The sequence below is a fragment of the Chiloscyllium punctatum genome, chromosome 42 (genome assembly GCF_047496795.1).
Source record: "Chiloscyllium punctatum isolate Juve2018m chromosome 42, sChiPun1.3, whole genome shotgun sequence".
Classification (NCBI taxonomy): Eukaryota; Metazoa; Chordata; class Chondrichthyes; order Orectolobiformes; family Hemiscylliidae; genus Chiloscyllium; species Chiloscyllium punctatum.
In genome coordinates, this window is record NC_092780.1 from 10477375 (window position 1) to 10493059 (window position 15685).

At 41.9% G+C, this 15685-nt stretch overlaps 1 protein-coding gene and 1 long non-coding RNA gene across 3 annotated transcripts in view; one reads left to right on the forward strand and one right to left on the reverse strand.

Moving 5' to 3' along the window:
- The window catches only part of LOC140465718 (uncharacterized), a 149029-nt gene that overhangs the window by 96675 nt on the left and 36669 nt on the right, over nucleotides 1-15685 (forward strand). The gene's annotated exons all lie outside the window — the stretch shown is intronic.
- Nucleotides 1-15685, reverse strand: part of LOC140465717 (SH3 and cysteine-rich domain-containing protein 2-like) — a 134335-nt gene that overhangs the window by 38181 nt on the left and 80469 nt on the right. For both annotated transcript variants that reach the window (XM_072561373.1, XM_072561374.1), the window contains 4 exons: nucleotides 10380-10461; nucleotides 7026-7138; nucleotides 6326-6404; nucleotides 4958-5019 (listed from right to left, as the gene is read on the reverse strand). In XM_072561373.1, the coding sequence (XP_072417474.1) occupies nucleotides 4958-5019; nucleotides 6326-6404; nucleotides 7026-7138; nucleotides 10380-10461 (336 nt within the window). The remainder of the gene's footprint in view (nucleotides 1-4957; nucleotides 5020-6325; nucleotides 6405-7025; nucleotides 7139-10379; nucleotides 10462-15685) is intronic.

Here is a 15685-nt window from a genome sequence, read left to right on the forward strand (position 1 = left end):
GCCTCCCTCAAGTTTTACAAGTTTTTTTTAGTAAACCATGGTTCCCTTCCCTTATCACTTCATCCCTGCCTGACAGAGACATACTTATCAAAGACACACAATATCTGTTCCTTAAACCAGCTCCACATTTTGATTGTCCTCATCCCCTGCATTTTGCTCCACATTCTATGCCTCCTAAGTCTCATCTAATCACATTATAATTGCCCTTCCCCGATCTATAACTCTTGACCTGTGGCATGTACCTATCCCTTTCCATCGCTAAACTAAACATAACCAAATTATGGTCACTCTCTCCAAAGTGCGCACCTAACACTAAATCAAACACCTGGCCTGGTTCATTACCAAGCACCAGATCCAGTGTGGCCGCCCGTCTTGTCGGCCCTTCGACATACTGAGTTAGGAAACCCTCCCGCACACATTGAACAAAAACTGATCCATCCAACGTACTATAGTTATAGCATTTCCTGTCAATGTTGGGGAAGTTAAAGACCCCCATAATCACCACCCTGTTCCTTTCACTCCCACCCAGAATCTATTTGCCAATCCTCTCCTCCACATCCCTGAAACTTTGCGGAGGCCCATAAAACACTCCCAGCAGTATGACCTCTCCTCTCCTATTTCTAACCTACAAAGGATTCATGCTAATCCCATGTTCAAAGTCATCCAAAGCTCAGAGTGGTGACTTGGTTAACTACAGTTTTGCCAAGTTCAAATCATTCATACCTGCCAACGGGGTAGCACTTGTACCACTGAGTCAGAAGGTTGAGAGTTCAAGTCTGACTCCAGGACTTAAAAAAAAATTCATTCACAAGATGTGGGCTTTTATTGCCCATCCCTAATTGTCCCAGAGGGCAGTTAAGAATTAGCCACATTGCCATCAGTCTGGAGTCACATGTAGGTCAGTCCAGATGAGGATGGCAGATTTCCTTCTCTAAAAGGTGTTTCCACACCCCAATTGGTAATGGTTTTGTGGTTATTAAATTTGGAATTTCAGATTTTTATTGAATTCAAATTCCACCAGTGGCCATGGTGGGATTTGAACCCAGGTTCCCAGAACATTATTTGGGTCTCTGGTTTAATAGTCTAGCAATAATACCACCAGGTTGTTGCATTCCTTCAGGCAGCAATCATGGTTGACATGCCAGGTAGTTAGCAGTGCCATCTTTTATCAGAGACATTAAACCATGAGCCCCCTCGGGAAGATTTAAAGGAGCCCACAACAGTGCAGGAGAATTATCCCTCATGCCATGGCCACTATGTAGCCCTCAAATCAGCAGCACGAAAATGGAATCTCTCTTTCCTGTTTAATAGACCTTCCTCTACACAAGTTGATTGTCACATTTCCTGAATTATAGCAGCAACCACATTTCAAAACAGAACTTCATTCACAGTAAAACGCTTTGGAATGTCTGACAGTTCTGAAAGATGCCATACAATTGAGAGACTTTTTATTTTCATGTTCTTGTGCCTTAATGTGGATACGGGGAATTAATAGCATGCACCTTGATAGCGTTCTCCACACTGGAGCTAATGGGAATGTATGGAGAGGGTTGCTCATTTTGACACCTCTTTCATTACTGAAAGGTATTGTAATCTCTTGGGGCACACTGGTTTCCTTAATTTTATTGAGATTTCACTCAAACGTTCCATCTCCTATATTCGAATTATTGATACCTAAAAACGTGGCCTCTTCTAGGATTATAGACTTAGTTTGATTACAACATCGAAACAGACTTTTTGACAGAATAAGCTACTCAGGCCTTTCATTAGTTGCAGTAGGTGTTAATTTGCTGTTCTTTCTCCATATATCCTTTTACTTTCCAAATAAACATCTACAGGGAGATGGTGGAGTCAAGCTGCACTACTACAAATAAACTGCTGCAGAGTTAGCATACAGTTTCATCACGTTACTTTTCGTTAAAAGGCTTTTGAAACAAAATCTATCACATCCTTTCCTCTCCTGAGTGTAAGTGGTGCTGTTTCAATAGTTACTTTTCCTGGAATAGATCATAAGACAGAGCTTCAGCTTGCTGGAAACCACCCCACATCAAGATTAATTGACCAGGATATTAATTTACCTCTGTCATAGTAATACAGGAAGGTTTTACAGATTAATACCCAACTTGACCATTTCATGAACACATCTTCCATGGCCATCATGTCCCAGGTTCAGTTCCAACTCCAGGACATCTGGTTCAGAGGGACAGACACTGCCCACGAGACCAACACAATACATCACCTGATGTTTGTAATTAATGTGCAAACATATGAATATGCCATTCACCCCCATAAGCTTACTCTACAATTCAATAAGATCATCCCACATTCTTATTACCCTGATAACCTTCCACGCCTGGTTTATTATGAATCCATCTACCATTGCTTTAAAAATATTCAAGGATTCTGTTTCCGTCACCTTTTAAAGGAAGAGAATTCCAAAGACTCACTATACTCTGTCAAAGAAACGTTCTCAACTCTGTCTTAAAGAGATGACACTTAATTTTAAATTTTCCCAAACAGGAAGCATCCTTTCCACACCCACCCTGTCAAAACTCCCTTAGGATCTTGTATGTTTCAATTGTCACTGTTTATTCTCCTAAACTCCAACAAATAAGCGCCAAGCCTGTCCAGCCTTCCCATGGTGGCTCCGTGGTTAGCACTGCTGCTTTATAGCGCCAGGGACCAGGTTCGATTCCAGCCTCGGGGGACTATCTGTGTGGAGTTTGCATATTTTCCCAGTGTCTGCGTGCGTTTCCTCTGGGGGCTCTGGTTTCTTCCCACAGTCCAAAGATGTGCAGGTTAGGTGAATTGGCCACACTAAATTGCCCATAGTATTCAGGGATATGTAGGCTAAGTGCATTAGTCAGGGGAAAATATAGGGTAGGGGTTTGGGTGGAATACTCTCTGGAAAGTTGGTGTGGACTTGCTGGGCCAATTGGCCTGTTTCCACATTGTGGGATTATATGAAACAAGGCAGCCTGTCCATTCTAGATATTTGTGAATTCACTCTTGAATACCATTGGCAAGGTCAAAGTTTACTGCCCAGCCCAGATCAGCTTGTTAGGCTGGTGGGAGATGATCACATTGATGAGGGGCTGCTCCCTTTTAAAGGGACAAAATGTTGACTAATTTCCTTCTCCAGGGAATTGTAGGGAAACAGACAGGTTTTTATTTTAAAATGACGATGTGCAGGTCGCCATAACCAACATTAGCTTTTGGTTACATTATTCCTGCTTGTTTTATTTAATTAATGGAACTTTGATTCCCTACCTGTAATGGAGGGACTTGACCTCATGTTTTCAAGCCCTTATTCCAGACTCTTGGGTCACTAATCGAGTAACGTAACCATGGAACTATCATACCCCGCGTTGCCAAGGTACAACTCTCTAGCAACAAAAAGGTCGAGCAGCATTGTATACCTCCCTCTGCCGTTACAATCACCCAACGTTCAGGGATATGAGGAGCACTGGAGGATGGACGTGGGAGGGAACATTCCAGATGGAAAGGGGAGTGGCTCACTGTTGATTTGGTATTTCTGGCTGAAAAGGGAAGCACTCCCTAAGGCTGCCCGTGTTCCTCTCTACCTGACTAACGGGAGAAAACTCTCGCATACCAGTGCCATCTGCTTATTCCACTTCCCTTCAGCCCCCACCCACAACACCAGGCTGCCAGTCTGCCTGCTGGTAAACACCACAGTTCACCAATAGGTTACAAACCAAACATCTAGGGGCTGCAAACTCTGAAGGTACCAGTGGAGCTGCTGGATGGTCCACACAAAACCTCACAATTCTTAAGTGGTCAAAACGCCAATTTTTATGGCTTGATTCTGTCTAGAAAATGAAAACTGAGAAGTCACGCATTTCTTACTTTCAAAAACACCCGCTGTCTAGACAGTATTGGAATGGGCTGAATGGATTCCTCCTATTTCCTGTGCTTTTATACCCTTGCTGTCTATTTTCTCTCTTAACTCCATCATTCCCACTCTTTTATTTCTTTTCCTGCATCCAATTTGATTCCAGTTCTCTCAGCTTCCTCCTCCAATCTGTCTCTACTCTAAGTTCTTTAGCTGAGGAGGTAGACGGTTGGCTCCGTTAATGAGCTGGAGAAGCACAGCCGGTCAGGCAGCATCCGAGGAGCAGGGGAAATCGATATTTTGGGCACAAATCCTTCATCAGGACTGAGGCTCATTCCTGACGAAGAGCTTATGCCCAAAACATCGACTCTCCTGCTCCTCGGATGCTGCCTGACCGGCCGTGCTTTTCCAGCACCACACTTGTGGCTCCATTAATGAGTTGCAGATGCTCTATTGCTTCTCCTGTGCTGTCACTGGATAACAATGGCAGCCACTCACTGTACATAAACTTTGCAAACTGAATACAAAGGAAACTGAACTTTTGGGGAATAGTAGAAATAAGATTCTCCAACAAGTTCTGCTTCATTGCGAGGAACTCAAAGAAAGACAGGGAATGTTTCTTGGTCACTAAATAATAACTGACTGTGAGAAAATTGTCGCTTGGACAGAACAAACCACTGTGTTCGCAACAAGAAGCTCTAATTAGTAGCAAGAGAAATAGATATTTGCCGATACAGTAACTTAACAGGCTGAGCAGTAATAACCTCATTTACGTTTTTACTGTTGGTGAGGAATTAGTTTGAAAACAGCCCTCCATATGAAAGATGGCCTCATTATGTAACCTCAGTCACAACCTTTTTGTTTATTATAATCTGATGAGGCTTCACAGCTTGCCATGACAATTCTTCGCATTGACAAGTCTGAGGGGCTGAGCTGGAGTAATGAGGATCACTGGGACTGGGCCCACAGTGACTCACTTCTCTGTTGCAGCTATGGTTTCTGCTGGATACCTGTCCTCTCCTGACTTGGCTGCATGAACACTTCACCCATCATCTAAATACAGTATTAACATACCTTTAAGTTTCCAGAATCAATGGCATTTACCTGAGTGGGGACTGTGTTATCTTTCTTTTCCTCTGTTTCAACAATTCCATTCTCCAAAGGCGCTTGAGCAGAAATAAAACATGGAAACATAGTTGGTGCCAGGTACAAAGATATAATAGAGAAAGAAGGAAGTAATGATCATAAAAATCTATTTATGGCAGCTTAATCTTTAACCTCTCTTACACACCATCCATTGTTAGCCACCAATTGTCCACTAATGGCTATTCATTCTCTACCCCTTATCTGTCCATCTGTTCTACTCTCCCTTTGGACTCTATCTCCACCTATCATTTAATCTCTATGCTCCCTCCCCCCGCTCTCACCCTATCTTCTGCATAAAAGCTCACATTTTCCTAGCTACTATCAGTTCTGAGGAAGAGACACTGGCACCGCAATGTTAACTGATTTCTCTCCATAGATGTTGCCAGACCTGCTGGGCCTTTTCAGCAACTTCTGCTTTCATTGTCTTTAACCTTTATTATTGGTTAACTGTAGCATTACCAACTGCATTATTTGAGTATTTGACACCTCTCACACCACTGGGTGCCAAGATACTAAATGATCCTCTGGAGCTGGTACATTGATTCAGAAGGTTATAGTGATATAAACCTCACACCTAATCTTAACGTGCCATATCTAGGCCCCAGTGCAGCACTGCCCCAGAGGAACCGCTTTCTGAGGGTTCCCTTCACTTCTGTCCCATCTATTTTCCCAGGCAGGCTAAAACATTGATGGCTTTGTTTTACAAAAAAAGACAATTGGACTCTTCCCAGTGCATAGTCAGTATTTATTACTCAACCAACATTAGCAGAAGCAGATTATCTGACCATTATTACTTTGCTATTTGTTTGCACCTTGCTGTGCACAAACTGGCTGCCACTTTGATGCAGTGACTTCACTTCAAATGTAAGTAACTGATAGGACCGTAAGACATAGGAGTGGAAGTAAGGCCATTCGGCCCATTGAGTCCACTCTGCCATTCAATCATGGCTGATGGGCATTTCAACTCCACTTACCCGCATTCTCCCCGTAGCCCTTAACTCCTTGTGACATCAAGAATCTATCAATCTCTGCCTTGAAGACATTTAGCGTCCCGGCCTCCACTGCACTCTGCGGCAATGAATTCCACAGGCCCACCACTCTCTGGCTGAAGAAATGTCTCCGCATTTCTGTTCTGAATTTACCCCCTCTAATTCTAAGGCTGTGTCCACGGGTCGTAGTCTCCTCACCTAACGGAAACAATTTCTTAGCGTCCACCCTTTCCAAGCCATGTAAGTTTCTATTAGATCCCCCCTTAGTCTTCTAAACTCCAATGAATACAATCCCAGGATCCTCAGCCATTCCTCGTATGTTTCTTGTATGACTCACCGGTGTCTTTCTGGATCTCAGTCTCTTTGGAACAGTTTGTGCTGACATCGGGCTCCTCAGCAATGTCTCCATTTTCACCCTGCATCAAAACAGAGCAAGCAACATCACTATCAAAGTCAGTACTCTGCATTTACTCTTTGCCCAAGGTCTCAAGCCAGAACATTGGACTGGGGAGCAGTAAAATGTACATGTGCAACTTCACGGCACAAAGTCACAACAATGTGACCAGAATGTATGCAGTTCAGATACAACTAGACAATTCACAAGATAGATAAACTCCATATCACAAAGGCACGGAGTACACAGTTGATGAAGAAGAAACAGCCAAAAACTCCAACGAAGATGCAAAATAGGTAACAGAGAGTTTACCTTGGGACAGAGGGACTGTAACAGCCATTACCGAAGACATGTTTGCAAACTCAGCAAATCAATAGACCCCACCCTAATTTTGAAATCCAATAGTGGGACTGCGGGGCAGAGTATCAACACAATGTTGAGACTTTCTTTCTGGTATCTATCCACTAGATAGAAGATAGTAACTGATGGTGGTAACAGTGGCCCTCATTTTCATATGCCACTGCTTTGGATGTTAAAAAATTATTAAAAGTGTGTCGAAGCTTCGACATGGCTGGATGTTTTGGAGTAGCGCCCCTCATGGTGATTCTGGGCAAACACATCTGGTAAGAGATTTCATATTTACCAAATGCCTTGTCGGGGATTCAGAGAAACTGCCAAAACTTGACCGGCTCATCTGGGCAAGAGAAGTCCCAAATCGTAGTGCTTCATACACTGGGTCCACTTTGCTGCTTGTGGCTTAAACAGAGAACATGAGACAGATGTCAAAACGTATCGGGAAATCTCTGCACTTTTTCTTATGTGAAGGAATAATAAAAATGCAACATCAAAAAAAGATAATAAGCTCAGAAAGAAGGGAGGGTGTTTACTAGAGGTAGAGAGATTAAACTCAATTGCAGCTTAGTGTTTTTTTTAAAGGAGTGTTGGAAATGTGAGAGTGATCTGAGTCTGGACTGTTGCAATGGCATAAGTTTTCAGGTATCCTCAAGTCCTTTGTGAAAGTCTGTTGTTTCAAGTTACTTTTTCACTGGGCACTGACTTTTACGAGAGGGGAAAGAAAGATGAGAGATAAAAGAGAGAGAAGTGAAAAAGAACAAAAGCGAGTGAGAGAGAATAAGAAAGAAAAGAGAGTGTACGAATGAGATTGAGTCTTCTAGTTCTTGCTTACAAATCCATTTTTCCTCATCTGTTCTGATGCTCAAACGTAGTTGCTGAAATATAGTTCATCGTATATTCCAGGTCTAGTTCCACTGTCTTTCTAAGCTGGCCAACTGGTGGATGAGATTTTCATTTTTTAACTTCCAGAGAAGTAGGGATCAAACCAATAGATATTGAACTGTATATTAGTGCCTTTTCCTATAACATTAATTTCAGCTTAGACTGTGGCTTATTTAGGAATGGTTTAATAAGTTTAGCTTAACCTGGTCAGATCAACACAGCAGCCATTTTTGGTGAATATCTGTCCATTCTCAACTCACAAAAACGTTGAATATCAATAGTCCATGTTCACGATTATCACAACAATTGTAACTCTCAGGTGAAAAAAAATAAATTCTCACCCCACACACCCAACACCGTCACACCTCCCTCTGGCTCTTCTACCGATTTTCCTGAATCTACATTCCTCTCGGTTACTGACTTTCCTGCCAATGGAAATAATTTATTTGCCTTTTAAAACTATTAAATGTTTTTCCTAATCCCTCAATAACAGGAAGATCTGACAAATCATAAAAGTAACACATCAAAATAAAACTGATTTAAAATTAATGATTTTCCCCAAAGTTGTGTTTCTGGAGGTCCAATGTTCTGATATTATATCGGATGTCACTTTCATAAAAGCTTCTTTGTAGTTTTGTTGATATTTGAAAGCTGTCAGTCCAGCGAGGGATTAGGGTTCAGTTCTGCAGTGTCAGTGACCTCTTTCACCCTCATTGTGTCTGTAGTTGTTCTGTTCATTATGAGTCATCCAGCCTCCCTCTCACCATTTTTACTTTAGATATAGATATTTTCTAATGAGCCCATTCAGAGAGATGAAATTACACACCATTGGAGCAGGTGGACTTGAACCCAGGCCTCCTGACTCAGAGGTAGGGACACTATTTCTTTGATGGCACAGTGGCTCAGTGCTTAGCATTGTTACATCACAGTGCAAGAGCCCCAGGTTCGATTCCACCCTCCAGTGACTGTCGGTGTGGAGTTTGCACATGCTCCCAGTGTCTGTGTGGGTTTCCTCCGGGTGCTCCGGTTTCTCCCTACAGTCCAAAGATGTGCAGGTTAGGTGGATTGCCATGCTAAATTGCCCCATAGGGTCCATGGATGTGTCAGGCTAGGTAGATTAGCCATAGGAAATGCAGGGTTATAGGGATAGAGTTGGATGCTCTTTGGACGGTCAGTGTGGACTCAATAGGTCAAATGGGCTGCTTCCACACTGTTGGGATTCTATGATTCTACCACTGCACCTAAAGAGGAATATGGGCTAAATGAATGCGATTGGCATGACTCGCCTGGTTTCATAGACAGGCGCATTGTTGATTCTAGAAACTTTGTTCCACAACTCAGTCCCACTGTTGAAGAAAACTGTGGGTGCTGAATGCTGGCAACAGGCAGAGTCATAGAGATGTACAGCACGGAAACAGACCCTTCGGTCCAACTCGTCCATGCCGACCAGCTATCCCACCCCAATCTAGTCCCACCTGCCAGCACCCAGCCCATATCCCTCCAAACCTCTCCCATCTATATACCCATCCAGATGCTTCCCAAAATGTTGCAACTGCACTAGCCTCCACCACCTCCTCAGGGAGCCCCACTCCAAACATGCACCACCCGCTGTGTGAAAAAGTTGCCCCTTAAGTCTCTTTTATACCTTTCCCCTCTCACCCCAAACCTATGCCTCCCAATTCCGGACACCCCCACTCCAGGGAAAAGACCCCGAGCATCCATCCTTTCCATACCCACCACGATTCCACACGATAAAAATCGTCTGTTGCCCACATCTGAGCTTGGGGAGCAGCAGAGGTCACCTAAACATTGTAGGGTTTAAACCTTTTAAACCAGTGTCAGAAAACAGTGGATACACAGGATTTAGAGTGAACCACGTTGTACCTACACAACCAGTCAACACACACATCCTAGCCCACAGGAAGGATGGCTGAAGGATATGTAGAATTGTACTTCAGGGAAGAGTTATTCAGAAGGAATACATTAAATGGATAAAGACCAGAGAGTAATTGTGACTCTGGGAGGTATGTGAAATAAGAACAAGAATTACATCAATCATCCATTATACACCTCCCCTGATTTGTGCTTCTCCTGACAGAGGTGGATTGGCAGCAGACTCAAAGACTGTCGGACTAGGTGGAAAAAAGAAGTTTGAAACACAAACAGTTCAGCCATGATCCTATTGAATGGTGAAGCAGACTAGAGAGCTTAGTGTAAAATAGGCAGTATTGTATACAAACTATCAGCTGAATATAGAGTTCGTCCCATTGGGTTTGAGGGGCTGAATGGCATACTTTTGCTCTTATTTCATAAAATGGCCAATGCTGCCCATCATTCAAGTTAAATTCAGCTCCATTGGCTCTGCACCTCCATCGATCAAAGCCAAGGGATCCACAGGTTAAAGCTTAAGATCGGCAGAATCCTGTACACAGGTCCATTGCGAATCTTGCTGGTCAGGAAAGAGAAATTTGTTTGTGAAAAATGTAAAAAGAGAGAGAAAGAAAAGGAGGCAAAATAAACAGAAATTAGCAACCACAGCAAGGGTAGTAATATTGATGCTGGTGAGTGTTTAGACAAAAGTAAAATCAGAATGCAAAGAAGGTGAAATAGGAAATTTGAAGAAGTTTTTACAAGTTATGTTCTTAAATATTGCATGCTTAAACTGAACTATTTTCACCTTGCAACATTATCGGTTTGTTAAGATGGGCTTTAAAAGATCATGTTACATATGGATGTTTTTAAAGGGTGTCTATATACTCACCAATTGGCATGGCTTCCTTAACAAATCCATATTGTTCATGGATGAGAAGTGGAGAGCTGAAATTTCGACGGAATCCCATCGGCTTTGAAATGTAACATGAAACAAGCAAGAAGATGCTGGTTAAAACGACCAGTGACTATTGGCATCGTTATCTTAGGACTTTGAAGTCAAGTAAATTGATAGTCACATGCTTCACATTGTTAGAATGTGTTCCTGCATTAAAATCATCCTATTTAATCATATTGCCATTTACGGTCTCATTTGTTCCTCCCATGATCTTTGTGACCAATGACATTTATTTTAATTCACTCATGGGACGTGGGGGTCGCTGGCTGAGCCAGTATTTATTGCCCATCCCTAGTTGCGCTTGGAAACCTGCTTTCTTGAACTACTGTAGTTCATATGCTCTAGGTAGATCCCCAGTGCTCTTAGGGAGAGAATTCCAGGATTTTGATCCAGTGACAGTGAAGAAACAGTGATATATTTCCAAGTCAGGATGGTAAGTGACTTAGAAGGGGACATGTAGAATGATGGCATTCCCTTGTATCTGCTGCCCTTATCCTTCTAGGTGTAAGTGGGTTTGGGAGGTGCTGTTTAAGGAGTTAGTGAACATCTGCTGTGCATCTTGTAGATAGTATACACTGCTGCTACAGAGTGTGTTGTGGTAAGTTGATTTTGTAGCAAATCACAGGCCAATTTCACTTCTTTACATTGTGGGAATGATAAAGTTCAACTTTGGTGGGAAGAACAGGAGGAGGTGAAGCAGGACAATGAATATACCTCACTCAATGGAGTCCATTTAAATGAATATAGTGTACAATGGACAGTGCTGATTCAACATTAGGCACTTTGCACCAAGTTGGATTTTAGTTCCAGAGACCGAGTGGGGTTTTACCTCATGAGTATAAGTACAGGGCTTTCTGCTATAACATGACAGCTGCATTCCTCTGCAACCTCACACGATAAAAATCGAACTATGAAAATCCTTCGATAGAAAATCGCGCTGCAGAAGATCGTCATAGAAAATCACTATATTCATTCAGCAGAAAGTTTGTGTTATTCAACAATTTATCCACAATTTATCAATCATGTTATAGCCAATTTGCGTTGATGAAATGCCTGTTTTACCAGAACGACCTGTAAGTCATGTGATAAAACTTTGATACATTATCAAGTGAACATAATGGAAGGGAAACAGTGTAAAAACGTGAAAACTAAATTCCTCCTTGGTCTTCATTTCAGACAGGTGTCCAATGTAAGATCTGGTGTTGATTATTAGAGAAGCAAAATCATTTCAATATTAGCTTTGAACAGAGATCCAAGAGCATACAGATTTGATGTTCAGATTATTACAAATAATTGTGGCAAAAAATCTTCCCCATGTGATTTAAAAGAAACACAATGATTTGACCCATGAATTAAAACACTAGAGTGGCTATTTTAAAATCAGTTTTTGACATAGCTGTGTAATCATGTGTTTGAAATATTACAAGATTGCAGTTGGAGGGGTTTAGGATAGTAAGGGAAAACAAACCTTCAAATTATAAAGAAAAGCCCTGAAGTTGGTCTTATTTTATTTTGCATGTAACACTTTCAGTTGCTGAATTCAGAATGAAACATCTGTGTTTTAATACAATGCCTGTGTACACAGTCTTCAACTGTAGAATCTTGTCCAGGGGAACTTATATAGGGAGTGGAAATCCTTAAGATGAGGAGAGTGAAAGGTTATCACGAACAGGCAGGAAGTTAGGGTAATCAGATCAGCCATGTTTGACTAGCAAACAAGCTGGAGGCTGGAATAACACAGCAAGCCAGGCAGCATCTGGGAGGTGGAGAAGTCAACATCTCAGGTATAACCCTTCTTCAGGACTAGCAGAGCAGGCTTCATAGGCCTGATCGTTGTGTTCAGAAAGTCAAATCTTGCTGACATTAGCACACATGGTTCTGATATATGTACTCTATAACAGGAGTAAAAGCATATTTATCCATACATACATTTAGAATATATGCAATTAACAATTTAAATCTATACAGTAGTTCGACTTAATAGCATATCTCAAGGTGCTTCACCAAACATTATAAAACCAAGCCACAGGAGGACATATTAGATTCCCTACAGCATAGAAACAGGCCCTTCAGCCCAAGAAGTCCACACTGACCCTCTGAAGAGTAACCCACCCAGACCTATTCCCCTACACTTACCCCTGACAAATGCACCTAACACTACGGGCAATTTAGCATGGCCAATTCATCTGACCTGTACATCTTTCGATTGTAGGAGGAAACCAGAGCACCTGGAGGAAACCCACGCAGATACGGGGAGAATGTGCAAACTCCACACGTCAGTCGCCCAAGGCGGGAATTGAACTCAGGTCCTTGGGCGCTGTGAGGCAGCAGTGTTAACCACTGAGTCACCATGTCACTCCAAAGGTTGGCTATATAGATAGGCTTTAAAAGGAGTGTCTTAGAGGAGGACGGCCAGGTGGAGAGGTGGACATGGGATATCCCAAGAGCTTAAAGTCCAGGCAGTTGAAGGCACAAGTTACTATAGGAATGCATAAGCTGTCAGAATTCAAGGAATGCAGATATCTCAGAGAATTGAAATTCTGCAGGAAATTATATCAATGGAAAAGAATGAGACTCTGAAGGGACTTGAAAATGAGAATGAGAACTTTAACTTCAACTGAGAGCCAATTCTCAATCAGTAGGTACAGGATAGTTGATTAATGAGACTGAGTGCGAGTTGCAATGCAAGGTGTGAAGTGATCACTTCTTTTAAAGTTCAGATTTCAAAGTAATGGCCTATGGATGCTGTTTTGGGAAGGGGTTTAAAAATCAATTATATCAACCTTTCCAGAAGGATGATTTTAAAAACCAGTATGAATCAAGCAGCATGTGGACCCCAGGAGTGTTAATGGAACTTAGTTTATGTTGTAGCAGTTCAAAAACAGGAGAGAGGAGGGGAAAAAAAAAATCAATCAAACCATTAGCTTTAAACAGAGTCTAAAGATGAACAAGTTTTGTTTTGAAAATTAGCTCAAAGGATTCTGCGTTCAATTTGAAGAAGACTTTATTGAGGTCAATAGAAAGCAGGAGACAACAGCTTCGCTTCACTTGGAGGTCGCCACTGATGTTACCTAGCCAGGTAATGACACGTCTGCATATCAAACCTACAGCTCAACGAGCAAACCCTAAAGTCAGACACAAGTATAATCTCTCTGAGAAAAAAAGGAGATTGGTTATAGTAGTTGAGGAAATAAATTACCTCAGTGAAAGGGTGAATTCCAGACCAGGATGTTTGGTTAGAACTCTCCAGATTACTGAAAAACTAAGAAAGTTTAAGCTTTCAGTAGCAAAAAGGCTCACTACTCAAAAGGAATCGAACAGAGAAGCAGCAGTTAGGTCAAAATACACAGATTGGACAGGGAAGGAAAGTTTCTCTGGAATTTGATTAACTGTAAAAGTCGTGGTGTGGGGGAGTAAATGGAAGTTTGGTTTTGTTGCATTTTGAAGTTGCTCAAACCGTGTTACATTTTAGGTACCTTGGTTTGTTTCATCTGAAGCCATGTGTGCCTATGTTCAGAAAGGCCACCTCAATAAATTGAAACAAAATATGATTCATCAAGCCAGATTTAATTTGGGGGCTTTGACTTGTCCAGTATTAACGTCAGCTGGAATCAAGACGGAGTTGCAGATCGTTTCAGGTTTTGAGAGGGTAGATTGCGGGAGACCAATGAAGAGCGTATTGAGTTAATTCGAGAGCGGAATGAAGGCATGAATGAGTGGTTCAGAAACAGATGAGCTGGGTCAGGGTGAAATTGGGTGATGGTCAGGAGGTGGAAATAGGCAGATATCTAAACATCACTTACACAAATCCATTTACAATATGTGCATTTCCCACTTGCGGTACAATTGCACTTGTGCCAACTGAAGCAAACAGAATTGTTAGGATCGAATTTATCCAATCAAGCTCACATTCTTTGACAAAAGGCATTTGCATTTCCTACTGACTTGGCTGGAAGCACTGCCCCTGGGTATATTTGCTTTTTTTTTCTCTCCAGAAACAAGATTGACCCACCTTAGAAAAGCTTGTCAGTTTGTAACTAACAGTTCTCTCTCATCCTCCACACCAGTCACGTAATTCCTTTGTGCTGAAGGCAGAATTGCTAAGAAAATGAATAGATCCTACCAAAAGGTCAAAACTGATATTCATGTCACTTTAAGTAAAATAAAGCAGCCCATAATAAAAGGCTTACATAATGATTAGAGACGGCATGATTTATAGATGCCCCTGGGTACTATAATGATTATGACAGCTCGGGGAGAAGCTACGAGCTCATACATTAAACCAAACACCAACAGGTCTTGGCAGCAATTGAGGCAGTTAACTATAATCAGTGTGGGGTTTTTTTCCCTTAGATCTGAACTAATCAATCTCCAGCGTAAGTAAATTTGATGAACTAAATTGGTTCTTGACTGACAATTCAGTGACATATTCCACTATTGCTTACAAAACAGATCAGAGAGAGATGTAATTAATTCCTGTATTTACCAGGTTGCTTGTTCATATTTCATACTTGGAATTGTATAATAGTGAGTTATCTAGATTAATATTTACTGCCAGTGACAACAATGTCTCAAGAATAGATACAAAGAATGAAGAAAATTACAGCACAGGAACAGGCTCTTCAGCTCTCCAAGTCTGCGCAGATCCAGATCCTCAATTTAAACCAGTCACCTATTTTATAAGCATCTGTATCCCTCTGCTCCCAGCCCATTCATCTATCTATCTATTTATCTAGATAGATCTTAAATGACGCTATCATTCCCACCCCTACCACCACTGCTGGCAACGCGCTCCAGGCACCCACCACTTTCCCCATGTATCTCCCCTAAACTTTTCTCCTCTCACTTTGAACTAGTGATTCCTCGTAATTGAGTCCCCCACTCTGGAAAAAAATGCTTCTTGCTATCCACCCTATCTATACTGCTCATGATTTAGTAGACCTCAATCAGGTCCCCCCTCAACCTGTCATTCTAATGAAAATAATCCAATTCTATTCAACCTCTCCTCATAGTTGGCACCCTCTATCGCAGGCAACATCCTGGTGAACCTCCTCTGCATGCTCTCCAAAGCATCCACACCTTTTTGGTAATGTGGCGACCAGAACTGTGTGCAGTATTCCAAATGTGGCTGAACCAAAGTCTTATAAAATTGTAACATGACCTGCTGCATCTTGTATGCAATACCCTGTCCAATGAATGAAAGCAGTATGCCTTCTTGACCATTCTATTGACCAGTATTG